Below are 27,883 nucleotides of genomic sequence, written 5' to 3' on the forward strand. Positions count from 1 at the left end.
TGATATTAAGCCCTTCTTCTGTACGGAGGTATATGAGAGTGTCCGAAGTTGAATTACATTAGGCTTATTTGATCGAATAGAAGTTTCGTAATGTTTAGGATTTACAAATATATTGATGTAAGTGGATGAACGTGGCATTCTGGCAATTTGAGAAAAACGACTTAGTTGTGCATGTTCACGCTCGCCTATGACCTCTCATTGGTTAGAATGGTCCCACATGATCGCGCCTGCCTTCAATCATTGAGGGCATGTATTTCCATCGTTAGAACGGTCACTCTGCTATCTACTCATTATAATAGATCATCTTTGATAGTGTTCAATTTTTCAAGATGTCGTCGCTGGAACAGAGACTCTCTCGAATCGAGGAGAAACTAAAGCAAGAAAATAAAGAAGCTCGTAGAAGAATTGACCTCAATATCGACATGAGTCCACAACGTTCACGTCCGAGGCCAAGTGAGTATCCGTGGGGGAGTCGGTAACCGGAGAGAGGAAAGGGGAAATAGGCGAAAGGAGAGGCAGAGTGAGGGGGTGTAATAGGGATATGCTGCTGCTGTTAGCTAACAGGCTAAATGGATAAACAAATAGCCCAACTCGGGACGTTGCCCTGCCCAGAGGTGTCATGCCTTTTCCATGTATATAACATATCACGTAAACATTTTGAAACTATGTAAACCAGAATTGTATATCAGTGCAACGTTGTAACCGAAACTCAATTTAAATCCCGAACTGTGTTTTGGTTTTGTCCTGGCAACTGCTGGCTAGCAACTAGCTAAGTTAGCTCTAGTAGGCCCCATCATCCATCCGTCAGTCAATTTGTTGTTAATTTCTCAACACGGAAAATTAGCTGTTTATCAGTATTTTACATTTATATCTGGTCTAATATGCTTCATTAACCAGACATGGCTTGTGTGTGTATACATTTCTAGCGATACTTCAAATAGGATTTTGACCTAGTCAATGTTGTTAGTAGCCAGCTAAGCTAACGTTAGCTTTTCGAGCTAACGCAGTTTACCAGTTAGTTGCGTGAACAAACTTGCCAGCTATAACGTTCAAGATAGCTAGCAAACTACCCCTGAAAGTGGCTCTTGTCACGTCACAAATTGCACGAATATGGTGTCAGTAACTACAAAACTAAACAACAGCTGTTATCTTTTCGGTGTTTTCATTTTCTAAACCAATTCCATGTCTTGTGATTTGTTTTGCATTAATGCTCTTCTCATATTTTGGGCATGATGGATATTTCCTTATTTCGTCAGTCTTGAACATATTTGGCAGGTAATGTTTTGGTCATAATGTAGACGAACACATCTGGCAGAGTGTGTGGGTATAATGTAGCTGGCCAGCTAGAGTCTTTGCCAGTCAAGCCACCAAAATGCACCATGCAGGATTTATCCCAACAGCCCCGATTTAGGATCAGCTTACAGCGATATGAAGGTCAAACATTTCAAACAGGCTTGGCTCCTGCCCAATGCTTATGGGTGAATTTCGTCTTGCACCCTTCAATGCCAGCCACATTCAGTGCAATATGGTGACATGGATACTTAACTCTATGCTGATAGTGGTGGTGTCGCCCTGAGGTAAATTTTTACACTTTCATATCAAGGTATTTGATGCGTTTTCTTCTCACTGCGTTTCTTCTTGATGCGTTTTCTCTCCCAGCCTCATTGGAAAGCTAAAGGCATGGGAAAGCAAAGATGGTGTGGTAATGCAACTCTCTTATCTTTGACGAGCTCAACATTTGAGGTGCTATTTTTTTAAATTTTCACACACACAGCATATCAACTGGTCTGAGGTGCTCTTGTTTGATTGAACCTTCCGTCATTTTGTTTTGTGTGTGTTAGTGTGGGGTTGTAGGTCATTGGTGTGTGTGTATGGTAGTTTATTGGTGAGTCTCTGTGGGTGTTAGACAGGGTATGTGTGAGTGAGTACCTGGCATTTTACAGTGCAGTAATATGCACATGTGTATTTTCTCTCCTCTGTCCAGTCATCGTGATCCAGCTCAGTCCTGCTCCAGCTCCTTCCCAACGTGCAGGTATCATTCAATCATCGCTCTCTCTGTCTGCCACTGCACCGTCCATTCATCCTTCCCTCTCTTTCTCACAATCCATTCTTTATCCCTCTCTTTTCTCTCCCCATCTCCATGTCACTCGTCCTATTCAACAGAAAGGGAACATTTCACCCTCAGTAGCTCAGAACAGAACGTATAGATGCTAGTAACTTCACACATTCTTCAGATGGTTTCACCAAACCTGAATGACTGGCCTGACTGATACCTAACAGTGCTTGTACATTATCCTTAGATTTGAATGTAGGCCTAAATGAATTGCAGTACATAACACAACACACAGCCTATGAATTCTTCTCTCACAAAATATGTGTAATAGGCTAAAGCTATTGTTGTATAAAATTGATAATTTCAGATATTTAGCCCACAATTGTACACAGCACACCTAAAATATTCTAAGACTATTCTGACAGTATGGAAGCCAAGAGGCATCTTTTATTTTCAAGTGGCCATTTGCACTGTATCCCCAGTTGGTCTCACCTCCACTCTAATCTCATTCTCCCTCCATCTTTCCATCTCTTCTTCTCCATATGTGAGTGCCAGTGGCAAGGCAGTGAGTGTGTATGCCTGGGTTTGCGCGTGTGTGAGGATATTATTAACCTGTTTTGCTGGTTGCAGAGAAAAGGTGCATGTGGCTTCCTGCACGGTTTTTATTACACAGTCTAATCCAGCATCCCACCACCGGTTGGTCTGCAGGAGTGCTGCTGTGACCAAATCTGACCACCTCTTCTCTTCCTCCTTTCACGTCTGAAGACTTGTCCTTCAGCCTGTCTGTCATGTCTTCATCCAGGCTGGGCCCAAGCTGGCATTCTCTTTGCTCTGCAGTTCAGGCTGTGACAGGTTAATTTCTGTCTTGTTGTGTGTCCGTCTGTTTCTTCCATGCTCTTTCTCAGGGTCAGATAGTGTTCTTTGTGCGCTAACTAAGCATTCTCTCCTGGCATCCCCCTTGCAGTGGCACTGTCAATTGCCAGTCGTGGCTGATGTGTGTGTCTGTCTGGATCCAGCTGTGTGGAGGACTGTCTGGTCTTTGCCAAACCAAAAATTGCCCGAGTCCTTTACTAACACCCACTAACCGATTCTCTACAGTGAGCAGGTCCTGGCTGCATGTGATTGAACCAGGGATAAAAGCTACTGCCTGGCGTTGGTGCATTTATCTCTTGAAAAGACGTTTTAAAGAACTGCTCAACACTACCTCGTTGCTTTGAAAACTTCAAACAAACCAAAGGCTCCGAAGGTGCCCTTTGCAAAACGACCCCATTCACAGATTAGGAATGGGGCGCTTTTCACAAAGTGTATAAAACATATCATATGAACGGTCTGAACTGCGGGTTGGTTGGGGGGGGGTCTCAGAGGTCACTGAGAGAGCTCCAATGTTCTGCAGCAGAGGGTCCACTCCTTTTGGTGGTGCTGCTAGCTAGCTACTGACTGAGCAGCAGTCTGGACGCATGGTCTGTTTGTGTGGTTGCATGGTGGGTCAAAGCTAACACTGCTCTCGTAGCTGGTCTTCCACTGCTCAGTGCTCACCCTGTCTATATGCCTGTGGAGTGTTGTCTCCTTGAACAATAACACTTTTAGCCTTTGTGTCAAATTATGTAGTAAAAATGAATCGGCTAAACTACCCTTCAAGTTCAATTGAAGTTTTTTACCTATGCTTTGCTAATATACAGGCTACGGGTTGTGTTGCTATTGCTAATACTTGTGGAATGTCTTGTCAAAGTGTTCGTATTGTGGTCTATAGACATTCACAGCCGACCTCTTGGAGACTAAACTGATATCGTTCTACTTACACTGGCCTGCTCTGTCTGTCCGTCATGGTCAAATTAAGCATGGACTGCTTTCATTCACTCCTTTCGAAGTCTGAATAGAAACATGGGGGAGCCCCAGATGGTACAATTTCCCCTTATAGTGCACTACTTTTGATCTGGGCCCATAGGGCTCTCATAGGGCTCTGATCAAAAGTAGTGCACTAGGGGGCTGTTTGGGATGCACCCTAAATGTGTATAAACTGAGAGGCAATGGGTGAGACCTTGAAGTAGAATGGCCCCAAATTTTATAAGCCAACCTATACAGTGCGTTTGGAAAGTATTCAGACCCCTTCACTTCTCCCACATTTTGTTACGTTAGCCTTATTCTAAAATGTATGACATTGATGAAGAAAAACAATCTACACAATACTGGGGCGGCAGCCTAGTGGTTAGAGCGTTGGGCCAGTAACCGAAAGGTCGCCAGATCGAATCCCCGAGCTGACAAGGTAAAAATCTGTCGTTCTGCCCTGTAAATAAGATTTTGTTCTTAACTGACTTGAATAAATAAAAAAAATAGCCCATAGTTTAACATTTTTGGCTTTAAAAAATAAATAAATAAATAGCTATCACATTTCACAAGTATTCAGACCGTTTACTCAGGACTTTGTTGAAACACCTTTGGCAGCATCAAGTCTTCTTGGGCATGACACTACAAGCTTGGCACAACTGTATTTGGAGAGTTTCTTCCATTCTCTGCAGATCCTCTCAAGCGCTGTCAGGTTGGATGGGGGAATCGCTGCACAGCTATTTTCAGGTCTCCAGATGTTCAATCGGGTTCAAATCCGGGCTCTGGCTGGGCCACTCAAAGACATTCAGAGACTTGTCCCAAAGCCACTCCTGCATTTTCTTGGCTGTGTGCTTAGGGTCATTGTCCTGTTGGAAGGTGAACCTTCGCCCCAGTCTGAGGTCCTGAGTGCTCTGGAGCAGGTTTTCATCAAGGATCTCTCTGTGCTTTGCTCCATTCATCTTTCCCTCGATCCTGACTAGTCTCCCAGTCCCTGCCACTGAAAAACATCCCCACAGCATGATGCTGCCTCCACCATGCTTCCCCGTATGGATGGTGCCAGGTTTTCTCCTGAAGTGACGCTTGGGAATTCAGGCCAAAGAGTCCAATCTTGGTTTCTTCAGACCAGATAATCTTGTTTCTCATGGTTGGAGAATCCTTTAAGTGCCTTTGGCAAACTCCAAGCAGGCTGTCGTGTGCCTTTTTACTGAGGATTGGCCTCTGTCTGGTCACGCTACCATAAAGGCCTGATTGGTGGAGTGCTGCAGAGATGGTTGTCTTTCTGGAAGGTTCTCCGATCCCCACAGAGGAACTCTGGAGCTCTGTCAAAGTTGATTGCTCAACTTTGGCTGGGCGGCCAACTCTAGGAAGAGTCTTGGTGGTTCCAAACTTCTTCCATTTAAGCATGATAACCACTGTGTTCTTTGGGACCTTCAATGTTGCAGACATTTTTTGGTACCCTTCCCCAGATCTGTGCCTCGACACAATCCTGTCTCGAAGCTCTAAGGACAATTCCTTCGACCTCATGGCTTAGCTTTTGCTCTGACATGCACTGTCTGCTGTGGGACCTTATATAGACAGGTGTGTGCCTTTCCAAATCATGTCCAATCAATTGAATTTACCATAGGTGGACTCCAATCAAGTTGTAGAAACATCTCAAGGATGATCAATGGAACAGGATGCACCTGATCTCATTTTCCAGTCTCATAGCAAAGGGTCTGAATACTTATGTAAATAAGGTATTACTGTTTTTTATTTTTTTACGAGTAAAAATGTCTAAACCTGTTTTCGCTTTGTCATTATGGGGTGTGGTGTGTAGGTTAAGGAAAAGTGTTCACTTAATCCATTTTAGAATAAGGCTGTAACAAAGTGGGAAAAAGTCAAGTGGTCTGAATACTTTCTGAAGGCACTGTAGACCTGTAACTGGGTGTTTTCAATAGCCCGTCAGTGACAGGGATTTAGAATCCCGATGCTCCAATGCTATTTAGCTTCCTTTCCTTAGGTCTCTCTCTCTCTCTGTCACTGTTTGGTCAAAGAGCTAGATAGATTCCACTACAACGTTGCCCTCTTCAATGCTGTAAGCTCAATGATCATTAAGAAGAGAGATGAGGTAAGGAGAGTGGAATTGATTACAGTAACACTAGCCTGGGTTCCAGTATCTTTCTGACAACGACAAGTTTCCTAAAGCAGAAACGGGCTAAAACATACTGGCACCCAGGCTAATAAAGGACAGCCCCAGTCTTCCTCTTTTACCTTCCCTTCTTTATATTCCTCCTCCCCCCCAGCTCTTCAGCTTCCCCTGGCTAACGACGGAGGGGGGAGTCGCTCCTCGTCCTCTGAGAGCTCACCCCAACACCATTCCTACCCCAGCCGCCCGCGACACATGCTCAACCTGCCCACGCCACAGTACAGCCTGGTGAAGAGCGTGGAGAAGTAAGACATGCACGGAGCACGCACACATGTATACACATGCACACGGAGCATTCGTGTTCTGGAAAGTGATACAGAAAGTTAAAAAAATATTTTTTTAAATGCTTCCATTCACACACATGCGTCAAATGACACACCTAACATTTTTTGTGTGTCTGCCGTGTCCCCTTAGTGCGGAGATAGACCAGAAGCTGCAGGAGATCATGAAGCAGACGGGCTATCTGAAGATTGACGGCCAGGTAAGAGACCATAGCATTGCCTAAAGTGATTATTGTTTTTTTGTAGTTCTCTCTACTCATTAAAAATAATGTGCTGTATTGACAAGCATTCGGGATGCCATTTACAACCCTAATATCATACCCTGAGCTTTATGCTACATGTGCCATCTATGTTTGTCATTTGACATGTTGTGACTCGTCACCTGTTCCCCTCCTCAGCGGTACCCGGCCGAAGTCAGTGACCTGATCAGCGAGGGGGAGATTGGCAGCGGCACGTGCGGTCAGGTGTTCAAAGTGCGCTTCAAGAAGACTGGCCACGTCATCGCCGTCAAAGTAAGCGTTGTCTACCTCCAACCACAGCTTGTTGGCATTAAGACCATATATAATAGCACTGGATTGCGTTTTAAACAGGCAGTTTATAAGCGTGTTACATTGTCTGGCAGGGGGTCACTACACTTTCATGTCTTGAGGATGAAAAGTCTGTCCTTCCGGCCTCCGCGCTGATTCTGTTGTCCTGGATGCGTTGTCTTGTTGCAGTTTGACACTTATGATACAATATACTTTATTGTCCATTTAGATGGAAATTCATTACATGGTGTCAGCATTAGGGATGCACTGATATGACATTTTTGTCCGATTCTGATATTTTCCTTCCCCCCCAAAAAAACTATATCGATACTTAACATTTTAGCAGCCTTTTAAGCGTTCTAGTACATTTTAAATAGTTGAAACACACACACATACTGACCAAAAAGTTATTTTGTTGGCATTAACATAGTCAAAACCTGTTTCTTTCACTTACGTGCTGTTTCGTTGTTCATTTGTTCAGTCTTAACCAGGATTTCATCATACATGTGTGACGTACAAGCAGTGACGTTTCAGCTGTCGGTCCGTGACGTCTCTTCCTTGGTGCCCACTGTCACTGTGTCCGTTTCCATCTTGTCCAGCTGTGTCTGTAACATTTCACCTAAACCCTGTTTCTTGTCTGCATCGAAGTAGCGGTCCTTGTACCTAGCATAGAGCATGGTGGTGACACAGAGAGAATACCACGGAATCTCTTGTTCACAGCCTCTTGTAGAGTACCTTTACAAGTTTTAACCCCAACGGTCTGTCGGTTTTGTTGAGCAGCGTTTCAATGCCATGACAGAGGGTATCACGTCTTCTGCAGACACGGTTGATGAGCTTATTTCTCCAGTCAGTTGTTCGAATGGCGCTAGGAGTGTGTTCATGTTTCAAACATGTTCTCAAATGCCATTGAAATGGCAGCAGCGGTATAAGAACCAGCATATTCTTGAGCATGCAATACGACTTTCCTCAGTACGAAATCCTCATCGACCCACTGTGCTGTCAGACTCAGCATGCTCATGGGGTTGAAGTCGCTGGTCCAAATGTCAGTCGTGAAGCTAATAGCAGTGACGCCCAGAGCAAGTTGCTCAGGGATGTGCGTTTCCACAGTACTGTGTATCTCCGGTAGGTCAACATCTGAAAAATAGCCCTTACTTGGTACTGTGTACCGGAGCTCTAGGTGATTGACCAGTCAGCGAAAGCCAACATCCATGACAGAGAACGGTTGATTGTCAAAGGTTATGAATTCCATTTTCTTGGCGTTAATGGATTTCGCCTTTGTTGTCTCCCTGAAATGTTCTTACTCTTTCAAATGACTGCTCGACTTGAACTTGTTTAGTTGTTGGAAGTGTGCGATTTAGTATTTTTCTGCTTTTGTTCTGTGTAGCGCTGTATTTTCCGTGGCGTCACTACGTCATCTACCTACGTTATGTAGTTATGCACGTCAGCTGAGACATCGGTATTGAGCATCGACGTTAAACTAGACATCGGGCCAATGTTGCCATTTTTAGCGAATGTCGTCCGATTCCGATATGCTTAACGATATATTGTGCATCCCTAGTCAGCATACAAACACAACATATTACATGCAGTACGGAAAACTGCAAAGTTAGTCCACAAGTACACACTTACATTTCAACATATTCAAAGTCTCTACGGCCTACTGTCTGACCGTGTATTGGGCCTGCATCTGTCCTATGTCCCACTGTTCAACAGCCTAATGGCATGAAACTAGCCTTGCTCCTATTCTTGCTGAACAGTGGGAACCTTAATCGCCTTCCAGCAGCTCGAAACATTAGGCCTATTCCGTTATGCAAGTGTTGTGTGGATGTTCTACTGCCGCTATTTGGGTTAAGGCCATAGCATTGGTTTTTCCTACTGTGGCAGAACACATAATTCCATAGCAGCCGATTTGTCCAGAGGATATAACTGTTGGAGGCAGCCCTGGGCTGTTTGTCAGTTCAGTATCGCTGTTCTCTATCGGTTTCTCTCTGGGCTTTGCCTTCCATTGTTTATCCTCACACAATGATAGTAATTATACTGTATCGTCACTGCTACAATTAAGCATTGTTAACCCCCCCCCAATTTAACTGTTTAACTATTAGACTAGTAGTGACTGACTTCCTATGCGGGGGTTGCATACAATGCTTATTCTTGGTGTACACAGTCATGGTTACAAGCACAAACAACATGGCCTACAGGGATAATGGCTGGAGCTGTAAATGATTATACACTGCTCAAAAAAATAAAGGGAACACTAAAATAACACATCCTAGATCTGAATGAAATATTCTTATTAAATACTTTTTTCTTTACATTGTTGAATGTGCTGACAACAAAATCACACAAATTATCAATGGAAATCAAATTTATCAACCCATGGAGGTCTGGATTTGGAGTCGCACTCAAAATTAAAGTGGAAAACCACACTACAGGCTGATCCAACTTTGATGTAATGTCCTTGAAACAAGTCAAAATGAGGCTCAGTAGTGTGTGTGGCCTCCACGTGCCTGTATGACCTCCCTACAACGTCTGGGCATGTTCCTGATGAGGTGGCGGATGGTCTCCTGAGGGATCTCCTCCCAGACCTGGACTAAAGCATCCGCCAACTCCTGGACAGTCTGTGGTGCAACGTGGCGTTGGTGGGTGGATGGAGCGAGACATGATGTCCCAGATGTGCTCAATTGAATTCAGGTCTGGGGAACGTGCGGGCTTGTCCATAGCATCAATGCCTTCCTCTTGCAGGAACTGCTGACACACTCCAGCCACATGAGGTCTAGCATTGTCTTGCATTAGGAGGAACCCAGGGCCAACCGCACCAGCATATGGTCTCACAAGGTGTCGGAGGATAATCTCATCTCTGTACCTAATGGCAGTCAGGCTACCTCTGGCGAGCACATGGAGGGCTGTGCGGCCCCCCAAAGAAATGCCACCCCACACCATGACTGACCCACCAACAAATCGGTCATGCTGGAGGATGTTGCAGGCAGCAGAACGTTCTCCACGGCGTCTCCAGACTCTCATGTCTGTCACGTGCTCAGTGTGAACCTGCTTTCATCTGTGAAGAGCACAGGGCGCCAGTGGCGAATTTGCCAATCTTGTTGTTCTCTGGCAAATGCCAAACGTCCTGCACGGTGTTGGGCTGTAAGCACAACCCCCACCTGTGGACGCCGGGCCCTCATACCAACCTCATGGAGTCTGTTTCTGACCGTTTGAGCAGACACATGCCCATTTGTGGCCTGCTGGAGGTCATTTTGCAGGGCTCTGGCAGTGCTCCTCCTGCTCCTCCTTGCACAAAGGCGGAGGTAACGGTCCTGCTGCTGGGTTGTTGCCCTCCTACGGCCTCCTCCACGTCTCCTGATGTACTGGCCTGTCTCCTGGTAGCGCCTCCATGCTCTGGACACTACGCTGACAGACACAGCAAACCTTCTTGCCACAGCTCGCATTGATATGCCATCCTGGATGAGCTGCACTACCTGAGCCACTTGTGTGGGTTGTAGACTCCGTCTCATGCTACCACTAGAGTGAAAGCACCGCCAGCATTCAAAAGTGACCAAAACATCAGCCAGGAAGCATAGGAACTGAGAAGTGGTCTGTGGTCACCACCTGCAGAACCACTCCTTTATTGGGGGTGTCTTGCTAAATGCCTATAATTTCCACCTGTTGTCTATTCCATTTGCACAACAGCATGTGACATTTATTGTCAATCAGTGTTGCTTCCTAAGTGGACAGTTTGATTTCACAGAAGTGTGATTGACTTGGAGTTACATTGTGTTTAAGTGTTCCCTTTATTTTTTTGACCAGTGTATTATAGCTATGCAATTTAACATGTAGAATGCTATGTTTTGTTCAGCCTTAACTGGCAGGTGCAAACTTTATAATCCGTGTGTTCTGTTCTTAAAATGCATAGGCCTACCTCTATCGTTCAGTCATATACAGTTTCACTTTTCACCATCTGGTGACCTACTGTATATAGATGAGAGGGAATAGATTTGAATGAGGGGGCGGGGGATAGGTTTGGATGAGGAGGGGGCAGGGGATGTAGGTTGCTGGAAACATCTGATCCTCTGGAGTGAGGTAGGTTACTATGGTTACCCAGAGACAGATTGGACTATAAAGCACTTTCAGTGGATAATCTCCTTTTAAATCTCCTTTTTAGTGTAGGATTAGTCCTAATCTGTGTCCGGGAAACCGGCAGTATGTGATTGGCTAATGGTTAAGTGCTAGACAGGTTTGTGGGGTGGGCGGAGTTGTAAATTAGTGGTGCCATCTAGTTGGTTGAAGTTCTCCTCCCTCAACTAAAATATCAACGTTGAATAATGATTACTGATTTATTGTGTGTGTGTGTGTCACTAGCAAATGCGCCGGACAGGAAACAAGGACGAGAACAAGAGGATTCTGATGGATCTGGATGTGGTGCTGAAGAGCCACGACTGCCCTTACATCATCCAGTGCTACGGCGCCATAGTTACCAATGTGAGTCACACGCACAGATAATTTAGTGATAATTTAGTCACATCATTTAAACCATATTTATTCAGATTGACAGAAATAGCTTCTTTCTTGTAGCAGTTTCACTGTTCTGTTTAAAATGCCAATGTTCTGTGACTGACTGTGATTGGTCCTCAGACGGATGTGTTCATCGCAATGGAGCTGATGGGGACGTGTGCTGAGAAACTCAAGAAGAGGATCCAGGGGCCCATCCCTGAACGCATCCTGGGCAAGATGACTGTGGCAGTGAGTCTCTCCATCTCGCGTCTTATCTCTTGCGCTCTCATACCCTCAATTCAGGCTTTGAACTGAAACTCAAATTCAGAATAAAAAAATTGCCCTTCATTTTCAATTAGGTTTCTTTATGTTCAGTTCATCTCCTGAATTTAGTTCCAGTGGAATTGACCCCATCCCATAAAAAGTTTGTTCAACTTCTCTTCAATGTAGTAGTGGGTTACCCTTTGTGTGTCGACAGATAGTGTCGGCTCTGCTGTACCTGAAGGAGAAGCACGGTGTGATACACCGGGACGTGAAGCCCTCCAACATCCTGCTGGACAACAAGGGCCAGATCAAGCTGTGTGACTTTGGCATCAGCGGACGACTCGTCGACTCCAAGGCCAAGACCCGCAGCGCCGGCTGTGCTGCCTACATGGCTGTGAGTCACCTTGGTGGACACACGTACCCTACCACGTTTAACCTACCGAAGTGAAGGCTGCCATTTTGATGCTAAAGCGCCAGCCACTATTTTTCCACCTGGGGTTGCACATAACTCTGTAAAAATTCTGAATGCTGCTGTCCTCTGTCAAATGTTTTTAATTTCCCTGTGTATTGGTACAATAATTGCAGTTTCCCCCTAACCCAAGCCTGTTTCTGTGTGTCCCCAGCCTGAGAGAATAGACCCCCCAGATCCCAGCAAGCCTGACTATGACATCCGAGCAGACGTCTGGAGCCTGGGCATCTCTCTGGTAAAACACCCACACTACTTCATCACACCCTATTCCCTATGTAGTGCACTTCTTTTGGTCAGTCCTGTGCCTTTGTATTTGGCCCTGGCCAAAAGTTGAGAGCCTTTACCTACCTTCTACGCTTTGACACTTCTCAATGTCCTGTCATCCATCTGAAAGGATCAAATGGGTGTAAGTATTATGATAATTGCTTCATCAAGCCTTTTGGTAGGCTAGGTGGACTTTTCACCGTATTGTTTACAGCCATCCAGCTATTCACATCTACAAGGGAGCATGAAATGGTGTCTTGGTTAGGGGCTATGGGTTGATTTCTAACTAGTGAAGAGGTTTGATAACTAGACAATTTACGTAACGCACAACGACGTCCGCAAAGTGACTTCAGTAAATGTCAACCTAGCAAGCCAGGCAACTAAAAGCAATTTTCTAAACAATGTTTTTGTTCATTAGCCAGTTCAAATAATGACCAGAGAATAACTGACGTCTCAACTTTGGCTACTTTTTATTCATTATTATAGTAAAATAACAATTACTGGCGAGTTTACAGAAAATAGCTTACTGCCACAGTGCGACTAAATAAAAGTTTGTCATTGGTGTCTGAGAAGTTTAGAACTCTGGTTGCTGTGGCAGTCTGGTAACCACAACAACGGACATAGCGACAGTCGCAACAAGAAAGCTGACAGTCACAGCGATGGTCTACAGACCATAAATTGAAATGTAGTTTTGACCAGCGATGCTTGTCGCATTGTAATTGCCTACAGACATGTCGTTAGACCAAGTATAAACTGGCCTTAAAGCTGTAATGTGTTGTCTCGGCCTGCAGGTGGAGCTGGCCACAGGACAGTTCCCCTATAAGAACTGCAAGACCGACTTTGAGGTCCTGACCAAAGTGCTGCAGGAAGACCCTCCCTCGCTCCCCCTCAGCATGGACTTCTCCCTCGACTTCCAGTCCTTCGTCAAAGACTGGTGAGACAAAACACACACGCACTGTGTGACTCATTGAGAGAGTTTATTATTAATTTATGCAGTCTCTGCTGACAGTACAGTTGCTAAGTAATATAAGTGTTTTTTGTCTGTTCATTTTTACATCACTGACTGCCTCTTTCTACAGCCTCACAAAGGATCACAGAAAAAGGCCAAAATACCACAAGCTGCTCGTAAGTCTCTCCCCTCCAGCTGTTCACACACTGATTCTTCACCACCTCCACTCTAAACCATGATTTGGGATTACAAGAAAGGGAAGAATGTCTGAATTAAATGTTTATTTAAAGACAAAATCTGTACATTAGAGAGAAAGGGAATGGATGCAGTGTTCTAACTCCTCTCTTCTGCCCTTCCTCTCTCTGATTACACCCCCCCCAGGAGCACAGTTTCATTCGGCGTTATGAGGTGCTGGTGGTGGACGTGGCAGGCTGGTTCCAGGCGGTGATGGAGCGCACTGAGTCGCCGCGCAGCAGCCAATGTTACAGCCAGCACCAGCTCCACTCGCTCTTCAGCAGGTAGCCACTGGCCCCGCCCCAGCCTGCAGCCGGGAGACCCCAAAGAGGGACGGAGACACGGAGTAGGCCTTTATCCCTAGACAGACAGACTGGCTCGGTGGATTGATTGATTGAGTCTGGTTGATCAATTTTGATTGAGTCTGGATCAGGACAGACAGACACGAGGGAGAGTAGCGCTTCACCCTGTAGTTAGGCGTCATCAGAAATCATATCAGCACATGTACATTATCATCGTGAACACTTCAGCACATACTGTAGGTTACTCTGTATCCACAATGCATGCCGGTTTTCCATCTGTTCGATACTGACGTACAGTAGTTATACTGTAAATGCATTTACGTGGTTAAACGCATACATAAATACTACTCACTCACTAGTCATATCTCACACGCCTGTATAATCTTGTTCAGCTCCAGCCCTAGTCATAGCTATGGGGTCTGACAACAGAGTAGTCGATACACACTGGAGCTAATTTCTGCTACATCATGTAGTGTTAAGACAATGTAAGAGTCCCTACGGCAAGCCCAGAGGCCCAGTGTCATCCGCAGTGATGGCTAGGCTCAGAAGTGGAAGGTTCAGTGCAATATTCAGCCGGGTGTTATTGTTTCTATACTTACTCTTCAACAGGTTGTGTATGAGTGTGTGTACTAAGACACAAGTGTACGCTCACTATTATGGATGGCAAATAGCTGTCCCACTGTAGCTCTAACAGACCAACTAGACCCGTTGTATTTGTTTCAGTCTGGTTTTTAACCATCGCTTTGAAAATACAATAGATGACAGAAACATTAACTTTGATTCAAATGCTTAGTGAGGATATCAAGTACATGTTCTAGCAGCTTTGAATTGGAAAACTGCGCAAAATACAAAAAAAAAGTAGGGTTATGCGTAGCTCTGTAGAAAGGGTGTTTTGTATGTATTTATTTATGTTGAGTTCAGGATGGTTTGAGTGGGACTGGATAACCGGTGGATGAGTGGGAGGGATACAGAGGAGGACAGAAGTCTTGCCTATTATCGGACTTGGTTTACTGCATTTACCCCCAGCTGCTGTGTTTAAACTCAGTCAGGGAAACTGTACTGCCAGGTAGATGAGGTTTAAAGCAGTGTTGCTTGTTGTTGAAGAGGAGTGTTAGAAAAGAAAACAGTTTGGAGGAGAACGGAGGGGAGGCGTGAGTTGTTTGTGTCAAGAAACAGGCAAGAGACAGCAGCTTGCCCTTTACAAATAATACAATTAGATATTTTTGGCTGTGGAGCATTTCAACCCTCCCTCTTTCCGCTCTTTCTAAATGGCACCAGGCCACTCACCCTCTTCTTTATTTCATTCTTTCTGCTGTTCCATCTTCTAGCGGCTCCACAGTTTTGTCAAACCAAAGGTGGTAGGTGTTGGTGGAGGGTGTCACACAAGGCCCTCTCGTTGCTCCTGACTGCTGCCTCCCCTCCTGCAGAGTCAAAGCCAGGTAGAGAAGACTACCTCCCCCTTTCCTAGCCTGAGCATTAGGAGTTTGCAAGACGGCACTGACAGATCTGGGATCAGGCTAGACTTCCCCAACACACAACCAAGCCAAATCACTGCTAGAAACAGACACGATAGGAGAGGGAGATCAACGGTATGTCAGAGAAATGGAGCGAGGGAACCGGAAACGTCGACTATGAATATGTGCAGAAGAAGAGCTAGGGAGAAGCAAGAGTTGGATTAAAAAAATAAAAGAAATTAGGGATGACAGGATGAGGTGAAAAGGAGCGGAGGAAGAGAAGGATAAGAAAGTGAGAAAGAAGGTCAAGAGAGGTACGTGACAGAAAGGTAAGGGCCATCTAGAGCTAGTGAGGGAGGAGTAAGTGATAGCAGAGCGGTGAGTGTTTTGATAAAGGAGAGATGTTGAGGAGGAAGCGAGAGTTTGGGGCCCTGAATTCAGCCATAGGCAGCCAGGCTATGGATCAGATGTTGGACATTGTAAAGCTATCTGGACATTGTAAAAGCTTTCAAATGGGGTTGCACCAATATACCAATTATGATTTTATTTTTTAGGGTGAATTAGGATTTGTGTTTTGATTGTTTGCTGTTATATTCATTATTGTATCTTTTCAAAAAATATTTAATTATTTATTACGTTGCTACTACTGCTGCTAAATTGCTGTCGATAATTGTCCCCCAAAGGACAAATACTTTAGATATTTTTAAACCAAATAAGTGAAGTAATGCAATGTCTTTACAGTTACCAAATACAGAAGAGCAAGTCTGATGGTGAAGGGTGTGAGAGAACAGTGACCGAGAGCTAAACCCATAGATGAGTAGCATAGGTTAACGTCACTAAACTAATCCACGCAAACGATGTACACCTCACATGTATCTAACGGTGTAATAGCATGTTGTAGTCACATCGCACTACAGCACCGCAAAGTCTAGTTGTTATTAGTGAAGGAGTGTCCGTCTGTCCGTCCTGACCTGTGAACCTTGACCTTTTGCTCCCTGACCTTGGGCATTGTAGTCCAGGGTCACCCTGATTTTAGAATGGTCTGTCTACCTGTCCGTCTGTCTGTCCGTCCGTGGGCCTCCTGCAAGCTCGACCTTGACATTACACACCAAAGGTGTCATCAACGAAAACAAGTTATTATTGATATTCTAATTGATTACTATGACTACGATATATTCAGAGTTTCTCTGTAGCTAGTGTGGCATAGGGGGGTGCTTTAGGGGTAGCAATGCCCGTGTGTGTAGAATACAGGGAGAGACTTGTACTCTGACAAAGCCTGGGCACAGCAATCACACCCACTCAGCCAGACAGACCTTTTTACTGTGTAAACTGGTACTGTAATAAGCCACTGCTCACCATCACCAAGTCTTGGGAGAGTTCAGGAGATTGGCTGTGTTGCAGGTAGAATTTACATGGTTCTCTTATTGTTGTGGAATAGAGAACAGTGTTGGTTCTTTGTGTTATGTTTCAGTCTGCAACGTTCTGTTTGTTGCCCCTCCGCAAATCATCATGTACCAACATTGAACCATGGCTCTTTGGTTTTGGTTCTACTATAGGCAATCAGGTAGTAATGACAGACACATTATTATACAATCTAGGCTGCCTGGCCCACTTGCTAAAACAAAGTTTTAAAATACTGTCTTTATATGTACTTTATTAGTACTATCCCTTGTAATTTACATGTTCTTTACCCCTTGGGTTGTCCAAAATCACTACAAAGTGCACTCTACTCAAAGTGCACCCTATTCCCCCAGTCTTGGCTGTCCAGTGCTGTGTCAGACCCAGTCTCCCACTGTCAACTTTCTCTTTTGTTTTGCTGATGTCTTTTTACAAGCACACACACACGTGGTTGGAAAACACCTGACCGGTGACTGTGCCACTTCACCTTTCTAAAAACGGCAAGAACTTTTTTGGGCCCCTGGTGCAAAACCTGAATGACTTGGGTGTTTTGGTGTGTGTTCGTAAAATGTATAGTAATTTATTTTTTAAAAGTTTGAATACTAATCCTAACCCATTGCCAAGGACCGGTGTCGCGCCACACACACTCCAAATGTAGGCTATAAACAATATGTCCACAGTGGTGCTGGTTGGTGGCTTTGTGTGTTCTTAGCAGGCAGTGGCAAAGCCAGCGCTGTTAAAGATGTACTCTGGTAGGGTGCCTCTGAAGTCACACCCTATGTAGTGCACTACTTTATCACCAGGGCTCATAAGACCCCGGTTGAGAGTAGTGCACAATGTAGTGAATAGGGATGCATAGAATAGGGATGCCATTTTGGATGCACATAGTCTGCTGCTGCGCTGTACCTTGGGGGTGCGGTGGGAGGGTGTGTCATCGCCCCATCTGTAAGTAAAACCAAATATCATTTTCACTATGCAGTCATTCAAATCAGTCAGCTTGCTGTACGTTAGGAAGTCCTCCTGTATATAAACATATGGTGATGAAACTGGAGTTGGTGACAATGAGATCTTCTCCCTAGTACGGGTTGAATTCATGTCTTCAGCTAATCCAGAGCGAAATTGAGTTAAGCGAGAGACGTGTTTTTGAATGAGCTGACTATTTAAGGATTGTGCTGGGGTGGGGCTGTTGGGTTGTAGTTTTTGGGGTGGGTTAAATGGAGTTTGGGGGTTGCTAGTCCAATGCTGTAAGTATATCAATTGCATGTTATTGTCACTGATGTAACTGCTATTGATTTTAGATTATGTTTGGGGGGGGCACAACTATTTATAATTTTTACATATTATATATTCTTTTGCAAAAAAATGTAATTGTATACTTAGGAAAATACACACTTGCCTTTATGTTCTCTTGACTTGTTTTCAATCTGCTATTTGCAATATACATTTTTACTTTTGTTTTTTAGTTGGTTTCATGGCGAGAATGAGTTGTCATTTGTGTAGATCTTTTTTTGTCTGTTTCTTTTCCTGAATGTGCTGTGTGTCTTGTTCAATTAGCTGTGTGAGTGAGGATGGAGGGCACGGTCTGTGTCTTGGAAGGGTTTTGTCTGATTATTTACCTTTTTTTTGTCTTTTAAAAAAAAGTTTTTTTATTTGTATTATATTCAGGGAAAAGATGACACCAAATTGAATAAAGAAATTTCCGGATGATCCTAGAGAGCGGTTGAGATGGAGAGTGTGTGACAGTGTAGTTAGAGAAGAAGTCTTCTTACTGTCCTTCCGGAACGCCTGGGTCAAATGTGTCGTTTTCTCTCGAAGCGGAGCGATCACTTTCACTGCTCCGTTTAGCCGCTTCTTCTTCACCCTGTGTCGCTGTAAAACTTTGGTCCTCCCATATCCTCTTAACTGAATTGTTTGTTTTTTTTCTTTCCATGATCAAAATATCATGATTGATTGTTTCTCAGTTTAAATCTTTTGTGTGCCATTTTATTTTATCTCTGCCCAGAAGCCCCACTTTGTTTTTGTGGTTCTCTGATACTGTATGGTCAAACTAATTTGACTGCATCTGAAATGGCACCCTATTCCCTAAACGGTGCACCAAAAGTAGTGCACTACATCAGGAGTGGGGTGCCATTTGAGACAGCGCCAATGAGAGAGCGTCTTATTAATGCTGAAATTGTCATGAGTGGCGTTCGCACTTGGGCAGCTTTTTGAGTCGCGTGGGAAGGAGCTCTTTTGGGTTGCAGACGTCCCGTTTGACCAATCACAGACCTGAGACTGGCAGAAGAAAAAACAACTGATTTCAACAATGTATATGTATTATCACTATTTATTTATTGGTTGTGTTTTTTTCTAAAGCCAAACAAGACACACATGGTAAAGAGAATTGTCTGTCATTGGTGTTGCCGTTGATACAAAAGCCAAATATCAAACCACACTAACCCACAGGAAACATTGCTATTGTAGTGGAGTGGTTTAAACTAGATGGTGTATGTGCTTCTAGTACTAGCTTGGCTGAGCTGTAGGATGTCTCATGTTTGTATACTTTAGTGTGTGCACTCATTTCATTGAAATCCTGCTCAGTCAAGCAAAACAGAGGTTATGGTCTAAACCTTAACATTTACAGCATGGGTAGTATTAGAGAGAGTGCTAAGCTAATACCCATTTTAAGTTAGCTCCTATTGTTTGAAACTTGGATTGGTTTTACACAAGTAATGAATAATCCTCCTGAAACAGACTAGCAGTCAACGTTTTACGCATACTCTGACTGAAATAATAGTTTTCTATTCCGAAGTGGACTGATTGGCGCGTATTTAATCTGTACTCTAGCGAGGTGGAAGCCCTGTTTTAAAATGTTGGTAAAGAATAATTTGCTTGTTCCCTAGGGTTTCTAAATGCAGTATTGCATGACTTGCTCGATTTGAAAGGGGGGAAATTGTATACTTTTTCCATCGCCATTGCAATTCCATGGCTGTTATGTATGACTCAGCGTTTGTTCTGACAGTTGTATCAATCTACACAGCTACTGTCTCCCTCTGCTTTTCGCTGTCTCTCATTTTCCGTTAAATTTCCTCTTTCAAACTGAATAAATGCCATTATATTGTGAATACCTCAGGATTTTTTTGGAGACAAATCAAATAAAGAAAAAACTTCCAAAATGTTGTGGAGACATGTTACATGAGTCTTTATTGCCTGAAGTCTACATGCCTCTGACTCAAACAATGTTTTTTTTAAATTAAATGTGTTTAAGCATATTGATGTTGTAGGACTCCTACCGAAAATACCAATAGATTTGAAAAGGGTGTACTTTTTGTAAAGCAGAAAACATTCCTTGTTGCATGCAATTGAAAGCAACTAGAATGTTAGACAAATGCATTAAATTAAACCTTCCTATTACATTATGTATACCATTTTGTGAATTTAACATTGATCATGAGGTTGGGCTACTGAGAACCACAATGTTGATTTACTGTTTAACGGATGCCCCTGTTAATGCTATTCCACTTTTGACACATGGGGTCTTGACAGAGATCCTATAAAATGTCTGTCGTTATGGTAATAAGGTTGAACTAAGGTTGCTATAGTATTTTTTACAAAGTTAACTTTTTGATTTGCTCGCCTGGTCTCAAAAAAAATTAGATGTTAACTTTTGTTAATCAAGTCTGTATGGCCTAACTTCCAGATACATTTAGACTACACAGACAGCAGAGGACATGTCGTTAAAATGGTCTGGCTGAAAAGGATGGTAGGTCCCACAGTTTACTTTGATTGATATATTAAGGCAACATCATGGAATTCCTTTCTTCTAGTGTAGGTGTCTATTTTCTCGTGAGATTTGGCAGTACAATAATAATAGTCAAAATAACATGTCATCTGAGGGTATAAACAAGGTGGGTTTTAGCAATGCTTTCCATAAGAGGCTAAAATGTTCTTGACAAGGGCCACACATTTGGTTAGTCCAGGACGTATCAAACGTCGTACCTTTCAGCAGCTGCTCCCTGATCTAGTCAGGAAACTTTCTCTGGATCTTTTTGATGAAATTTCTGAGAATCTCAAGTGCCTTGTTTAAGATGGTCCTGGCTGTCCTATTCTCCCTTTTGAGTGTGGTTGCCACTATTTGGGGTAACATCAACCTAGGAAATATGATGGAAATCAATGGACAACACTTCACTTACATTGTAATCAGAAGAGGATGGTGGGAGGACCTATAGGAGGACTGGCTCATTGTAATGGCTGGAATGGAGTTTTTGGAACGGTGTCAAATGTATGGAAACCACGTTTGACTCTGTTCCATTAACTCCATTCTAGCCATTACAATCAACCCGTCCTACGACCAGCCCCCACTGTAATCTCATTCAAACATGGCACTCAGCATCAAAAAATGCTAATGGAAACAGAAATAGGATGAACAACTTTTAACCTATAAATTCCATTCGAAGCTCTCAAATCTGGGCTTCGAGGGCCTGATTCATACCTTGGACACCAGGGATGTATTCATTAGGACACCAAGAGGCCTCTTCCATAGTCCCCCTAGCCTTGTTTTGGGACGATTGGTGGGGACGGTTTACGTATTGCTCTCCCACCGCTGGTCTCTCTTGAGATGATGCCACAGATGAGAGCCGGGGCTATTTCATTCTCTTTCCCCACCTTTCTGATGATGTCAATGTATTTCTTTATGTCATCTTTGTCATACTCTTCCATTCTCTCAGATGCAGTCACCCCGCTATAACCTGTTGTAAAGTAAATGTGTTTTCAGTCTATTTGTGAATGAAATGGATGTATGGATTAATATTGATTATGTAGGTTCTGTTAGTTTCATAGACCACATACCTCTAGCATGGCCGTCAGCATCTGCTGTCTCCTTAGAGGCACCAGTAGTTTTAACCTCCATAATGTCTCCATACTTTGACTTGACCTTCATAAAGTCTCTAAGCCATGCCCACAGGAATGCTATCTCAACAAGACAAACACAAGCTGAGGTTAACTGTCCTGTTGTAGGGTAATAGGCCTATGCCAAAATACAACATATTTTATTTACTAAATCTTTTCCAATGACTAAACACAAGTATGTTCCAATATGGCATAGCAGTTTAGACGTCTTTTGTCCTCGTCTTGTCGTGTCCCGTGTATATATGTATATATATATATATATATATATATATATATATATATATATATATATACACCCTTTTTCACACACATTTTTTTAAATTTTCCATCAACTCATCTTCAAAACACTCTCCTGCAACCCGCCTCACCAATTTATATTTATAAAAAAGTATTATTTACCTCAAATCTGTAATCCTCCAAGAAGCTAGCCAGAAACTCCAAGAAGCTAGCCAGAAACTAATTCAGAAACTAGTTCAGAAGCTAGTCCAGAAGCTAGTTCAGAAGCTAGTCCAGAAGCTAGTCCAGAAACTAATCCAGAAACTAGTTCAGAAGCTAGTCCAGAAGCTAGTTCAGAAGCTAGTCCAGAAGCTAGTCCAGAAACTAATCCAGAAGCTAGTTCAGAAGCTAGTTAGCTTCTTTACTGGCAAATCGTTAGTATTCAGCTAACCACGGTTTGTGGTCATCAGCTATCCTTTAGCTCGAAAATCTATCGCCAGTTTTGTACGGCGCAGCGCGGCTCGGAACGGAACATACCGGACCAATTTTTCTCTCCATGTCCCTGGATTTCAACCGCTCTCTGGACATTCATACCTGGATCTCACAGCTAGCTAGCTGCTATCCGTGTGACAAACATAAATTATTCCGGAGCTAGCCAGCTCCGTCAATCACTCCTGAGTTCCATCAATCACTCCAGGGCTGCAGTCACCTATCCGGACCCGTTTTGCTGCCTACGCGGAGCCCCACCGGGCCTTCACAACTGACTGCCGACGTTATCTACCCGAAGGAGATCCGGCTGGCTCCTCCGTCGCGACGTTACCTGAACGCCCATCTGCGGCCTGCTAATCGTTAGCTGTCTTACCGGCTGCTATCGGACAATTTATTTATTTATTTTTATTATTATTATTATTATGTTTTCTTCTTGGGCCTCTATAACTATCTATTGTTTTTACTTTTTGTTGTTGTTGTGTGATTTGGATTAATCCGCTCTACCACACGGAACCCCACTAATCTACTGACGGAACGCAAGAGGTGGCTAATAACAGACCTCCATCCTATGCTAGCTTGCTACGGATGGCCTGGCTAGCTGTCTAAATCGCCTTGACCCCCAACCAACCTCTCCACTCACCGGACCCTTTTGATCACTCGACTAAGCATGCCTCTCCTTAATGTCAATATGCCTTGTCCATTCCTGTTCTGGTTAGTATTTATTGGCTTATTTCACTGTAGAGCCTCTAGTCCTGCTCACTATACCACCAAAAAGTCTGAAATTGTAATTCCAAACTACAACATTTTCAGACAAGATAGAACTGCCAAAGGGGGCGGTGTTGCAATCTACTGCAAAGATAGCCTGCAGAGTTCTGTCCTCCTATCCAGGTCTGTACCCAAACAATTTGAACTTCTACTTTTAAAAATCCACCTCTCTAAAAACAAGTCTCTCACCGTTGCCGCCTGCTATAGACCACCCTCTGCCCCCAGCTGTGCTCTGGACACCATATGTGAACTGATTGCCCCCCATCTATCTTCAGAGCTCGTGCTGCTAGGCGACCTAAACTGGAACATGCTTAACACCCCAGCCATCCTACAATCTAAACTTGATGCCCTCAATCTCACACAAATTATCAATGAACCTACCAGGTACCTCCCCAAAGCCTTAAACACGGGCACCCTCATAGATATCATCCTAACCAACTTGCCCTCTAAATACACCTCTGCTGTCTTCAACCAAGATCTCAGCGATCACTGCCTCATTGCCTGCATCCGTAATGGGTCAGCGGTCAAACGACCTCCACTCATCACTGTAAAACGCTCCATGAAACACTTCAGCGAGCAGGCCTTTCTAATCGACCTGGCCGGGGTATCCTGGAAGGATATTGATCTCATCCCTTCAGTAGAGGATGCCTGGATATTTTTTTTAAATGCCTTCCTAACCATCTTAAATAAACATGCCCCATTCAACAAATTTAGAACCAGGAACAGATATAGCCCTTGGTTCTCCCCAGACCTGACTGCCCTTAACCAACACAAAAACATCCTATGGCGTTCTGCATTAGCATCGAACAGCCCCCGTGATATGCAGCTGTTCAGGGAAGCTAGAAACCATTATACACAGGCAGTTAGAAAAGCCAAGGCTAGCTTTTTCAAGCAGAAATTTGCTTCCTGCAACACTAACTCAAAAAAGTTCTGGGACACTGTAAAGTCCATGGAGAATAAGAACACCTCCTCCCAGCTGCCCACTGCACTGAAGATAGGAAACACTGTCACCACTGATAAATCCACCATAATTGAGAATTTCAATAAGCATTTTTCTACGGCTGGCCATGCTTTCCACCTGGCTAATCCTACCCCGGTCAACAGCACTGCACCCCCCACAGCAACTCGCCCAAGCCTTCCCCATTTCTCCTTCTCCCAAATCCGTTCAGCTGATGTTCTGAAAGAGCTGCAAAATCTGGACCCCTACAAATCAGCCGGGCTAGACAATCTGGACCCTTTCTTTCTAAAAATTATCTGCCGAAATTGTTGCCACCCCTATTACTAGCCTGTTCAACCTCTCTTTCGTGTCGTCTGAGATTCCCAAAGATTGGAAAGCAGCTGCGGTCATCCCCCTCTTCAAAGGGGGGGACACTCTTGACCCAAACTGTTACAGACCTATATCTATCCTACCATGCCTTTCTAAGGTCTTCGAAAGCCAAGTCAACAAACAGATTACCGACCATTTCGAATCTCACCATACCTTCTCTGCTATGCAATCTGGTTTCAGAGCTGGTCATGGGTGCACCTCAGCCACGCTCAAGGTCCTAAACGATATCTTAACCGCCATCGATAAGAAACATTACTGTGCAGCCGTATTCATTGATCTGGCCAAGGCTTTCGACTCTGTCAATCACCACATCATCATCGGCTGACTCGACAGCCTTGGTTTCTCAAATGATTGCCTCGCCTAGTTCACCAATTACTTCTCTGATAGAGTTCAGTGTGTCAAATCGAAGGGTCTGCTGTTCGGACCTCTGGCAGTCTCTATGGGGGTGCCACAGGGTTCAATTCTTGGACCGACTCTCTTCTCTGTATACATCAATGAGGTCGCTCTTGCTGCTGGTGAGTCTCTGATCCACCTCTACGCAGACGACACCATTCTGTATACTTCTGGCCCTTCTTTGGACACTGTGTTAACAACCCTTCAGGCAAGCTTCAATGCCATACAACTCTCCTTCCGTGGCCTCCAATTGCTCTTAAATACAAGTAAAACTAAATGCATGCTCTTCAACCGATCTCTACCTGCACCTACCCGCATGTCCAACATCACTACTCTGGACGGCTCTGACTTAGAATACGTGGACAACTACAAATACTTAGTTGTCTGGTTAGACTGTAAACTCTCCTTCCAGACCCATATCAAACATCTCCAATCCAAAGTTAAATCTAGAATTGGCTTCCTATTTCGCAACAAAGCATCCTTCACTCATGCTGCCAAACATACCCTTGTAAAACTGACCATCCTACCAATCCTCGACTTTGGCGATGTCATTTACAAAATAGCCTCCAATACCCTACTCAACAAATTGGATGCAGTCTATCACAGTGCAATCTGTTTTGTCACCAAAGCCCCATATACTACCCCCCATTGCGGCCTGTACGCTCTCGTTGGCTGGCCCTCGCTTCATACTCGTCGCCAAACCCACTGGCTCCATGTCATCTACAAGACCCTGCTAGGTAAAGTCCCCCCTTATCTCAGCTCGCTGGTCACCATAGCATCTCCCACCTGTAGCACACGCTCCAGCAGGTATATCTCTCTAGTCACCCCCAAAACCAATTCTTTCTTTGGCCGCCTCTCCTTCCAGTTCTCTGCTGCCAATGACTGGAACGAACTACAAAAATCTCTGAAACTGGAAACACTTATCTCCCTCACTAGCTTTAAGCACCAACTGTCAGAGCAGCTCACAGATTACTGCACCTGTACATAGCCCACCTATAATTTAGCCCAAACAACTACCTCTTTCCTTACTGTATTTAATTTATTTATTTATTTTGCTCCTTTGCACCCCATTATTTTTATTTCTACTTTGCACATTCTTCCATTGCAAATCTACCATTCCAGTGTTTTACTTGCTATATTGTATTTACTTTGCCACCATGGCCTTTTTTTGCCTTTACCTCCCTTCTCACCTCATTTGCTCACATCGTATATAGACTTGTTTATACTGTATTATTGACTGTATGTTTGTTTTACTCCATGTGTAACTCTGTGTTGTTGTATCTGTCAAACTGCTTTGCTTTATCTTGGCCAGGTCGCAATTGTAAATGAGAACTTGTTCTCAACTTGCCTACCTGGTTAAATAAAGGTGAAATAAATAAAAAATAAATAAAAAGTACACTATTTGAAAAAACATCAAGCTCGCCCATGTTGTTGTTTTCTCTTAAAATTCTTGAAATTGGAGGATCCTCAAAATGTTAAACCCGAGCCGAGCCGGGAGCTTTTGTAAAAACCTGCTGCACAAATGTGACCATTTGTTAACTGAACTGACACTCGCAAAATGGTCAAACCAGTATCCGCCTGAATTGTTATGCACGAATACACAACACTTTACGGTATTACGTGTTTCTTGGTAGGGCACCTGAGTCAACTGCACTCTCACACACAGATAGAGACGATAGCTACAAATCATTTCAAGTAAACAATTTGAAGGGAGGGGAAGGAGGGGAGGACAAACAGAGAAGGGGTGTTGCTCAGCGGTTAAAGACACGGTACCAGACCAGACCCCTGCACTCATGAAGATACACATGTGTTAGAGCCATCTATACCCTTCCTCTGATGTTTTATGCTTGCTTACTATCCAAATACACAATCATGTAAGGAAGAAGATACACGTGTATACTGTGCGTGAATATGCTATATTTTTTTAATTTCAGTATTTTTAAAGAATGTTACTTAATTGAATGAAATGTTAGATGTTATAGTTTGAAAACAAACTTGAACCCTGTGGTGATGTACAGTAGGAATGGTGAAGGTGAAAATTAAATGTCTATTTTTCAACCAGACATTAGTATAGGTGATTTCAATAGGCTCTTATGCCGATATATGTATAGGTAAGTGTATTATTGCATAGAAAATATATTTGAACTTTATACTTGGAGAAGGACAGGGAGGGAGGAGTGGTTGGGATGTGTGCGTATAACCATGACTCTTGCTGTATTCCAAATGGACACCTACTCCCTGGGCACTTAAAGTACATCTTCTCTAGTCCACTCATGTGTTCAAGTCTGAAATGATTTGCATCCTTGATAAAGCAAGGATTAATTCTCCACAAAATCTACATTCTCAGTCGCCTGACTTTATTTCAAACCAGTGGTTTTAATTGAAGAGGGCAGTCCATAAGAGCAGACAAAGGATATCAAGGATGTGGAAAGATCCTGTATGGAGGAATAGTCTTAAGATAGGGAACAATGTGTTCTCCAACCTCATAAAACATTTTATAAAAGGCTGTGCTGTTATCCTCACAAGTGCAGTGTGCCGGAGTATTGAAAACGAGTGGCAATCATTTTGCTCCATATCTTTTTGATAGATAAAATAAGAATTGATTAAACAAAATCTCTTTCTCTGTTAAATTGTATTAGTATAAAATAATATAATACAATATAGCACATCCATCCAATATAGCATGATTTTATTGTCTTCTTTGCTCTTCTTTGTCAAGGGTGGGTAATAGGCCTAAAGAAAAGAGTCACTGACAACAAATAAAAGGAAATAGGTTTTAGGAGGGGTTCTGAAAGACACTCATGGTGTTGTCCACTGAAAGATGACTAGCAACAACAACTGGGACCTAAAAGACACCCACCATGAGTGCCCACTAAATTTGCCAAATAAGAGGCAAACAAAAGAAAAACCCACACCAAACGTAAAGACAGGAAGCAAACCAAAAAAAAGTTAAGTAAAACAAAAACAGGTTAGATCAGACAAAGGAATGTTTTCCTAGAAATCAAATCGGGGGAGCCAACTAAAGGTGTTGACCTTCCACATCTCTGAAGCCACTGAAGCACTGGGCCAGACACTCATAAATATCACTTGGGCCAGCACAGGTGAAACACCTTCCGA

The 27,883-nt window shown here is 43.6% G+C and overlaps 1 protein-coding gene and 1 pseudogene across 3 annotated transcripts; one reads left to right on the forward strand and one right to left on the reverse strand.

Annotated features, from left to right (window-relative positions):
- Positions 1–19,849, forward strand: LOC112245836 (dual specificity mitogen-activated protein kinase kinase 7-like). 3 transcript variants are annotated; one of them, XM_024414008.2, is made up of 12 exons: positions 1–453; positions 1,985–2,032; positions 6,160–6,307; positions 6,477–6,543; positions 6,742–6,855; positions 11,224–11,343; positions 11,497–11,604; positions 11,834–12,013; positions 12,243–12,323; positions 13,144–13,286; positions 13,432–13,477; positions 13,683–19,849. In XM_024414008.2, exons 1-12 carry the CDS (start codon positions 330–332, stop codon positions 13,821–13,823), a joined length of 1,320 nt encoding a protein of 439 aa, XP_024269776.1. In that variant the 5' UTR covers positions 1–329; the 3' UTR covers positions 13,824–19,849. The 3 variants fall into 3 exon arrangements, with proteins under 3 accessions (XP_024269776.1, XP_024269777.1, XP_024269778.1); XM_024414010.2 differs by lacking the exon at positions 1–453 and adding an exon at positions 475–1,702; XM_024414009.2 differs by lacking the exon at positions 1,985–2,032 and having other exon boundaries at positions 2–453.
- Positions 18,998–27,808, reverse strand: LOC112245534 (annotated as a pseudogene).
- Between the last annotated feature and the right edge of the window lie 75 nt (positions 27,809–27,883).

This window comes from Oncorhynchus tshawytscha, linkage group LG32 (genome assembly GCF_018296145.1).
Source record: "Oncorhynchus tshawytscha isolate Ot180627B linkage group LG32, Otsh_v2.0, whole genome shotgun sequence".
NCBI lineage: Eukaryota > Metazoa > Chordata > Actinopteri > Salmoniformes > Salmonidae > Oncorhynchus > Oncorhynchus tshawytscha.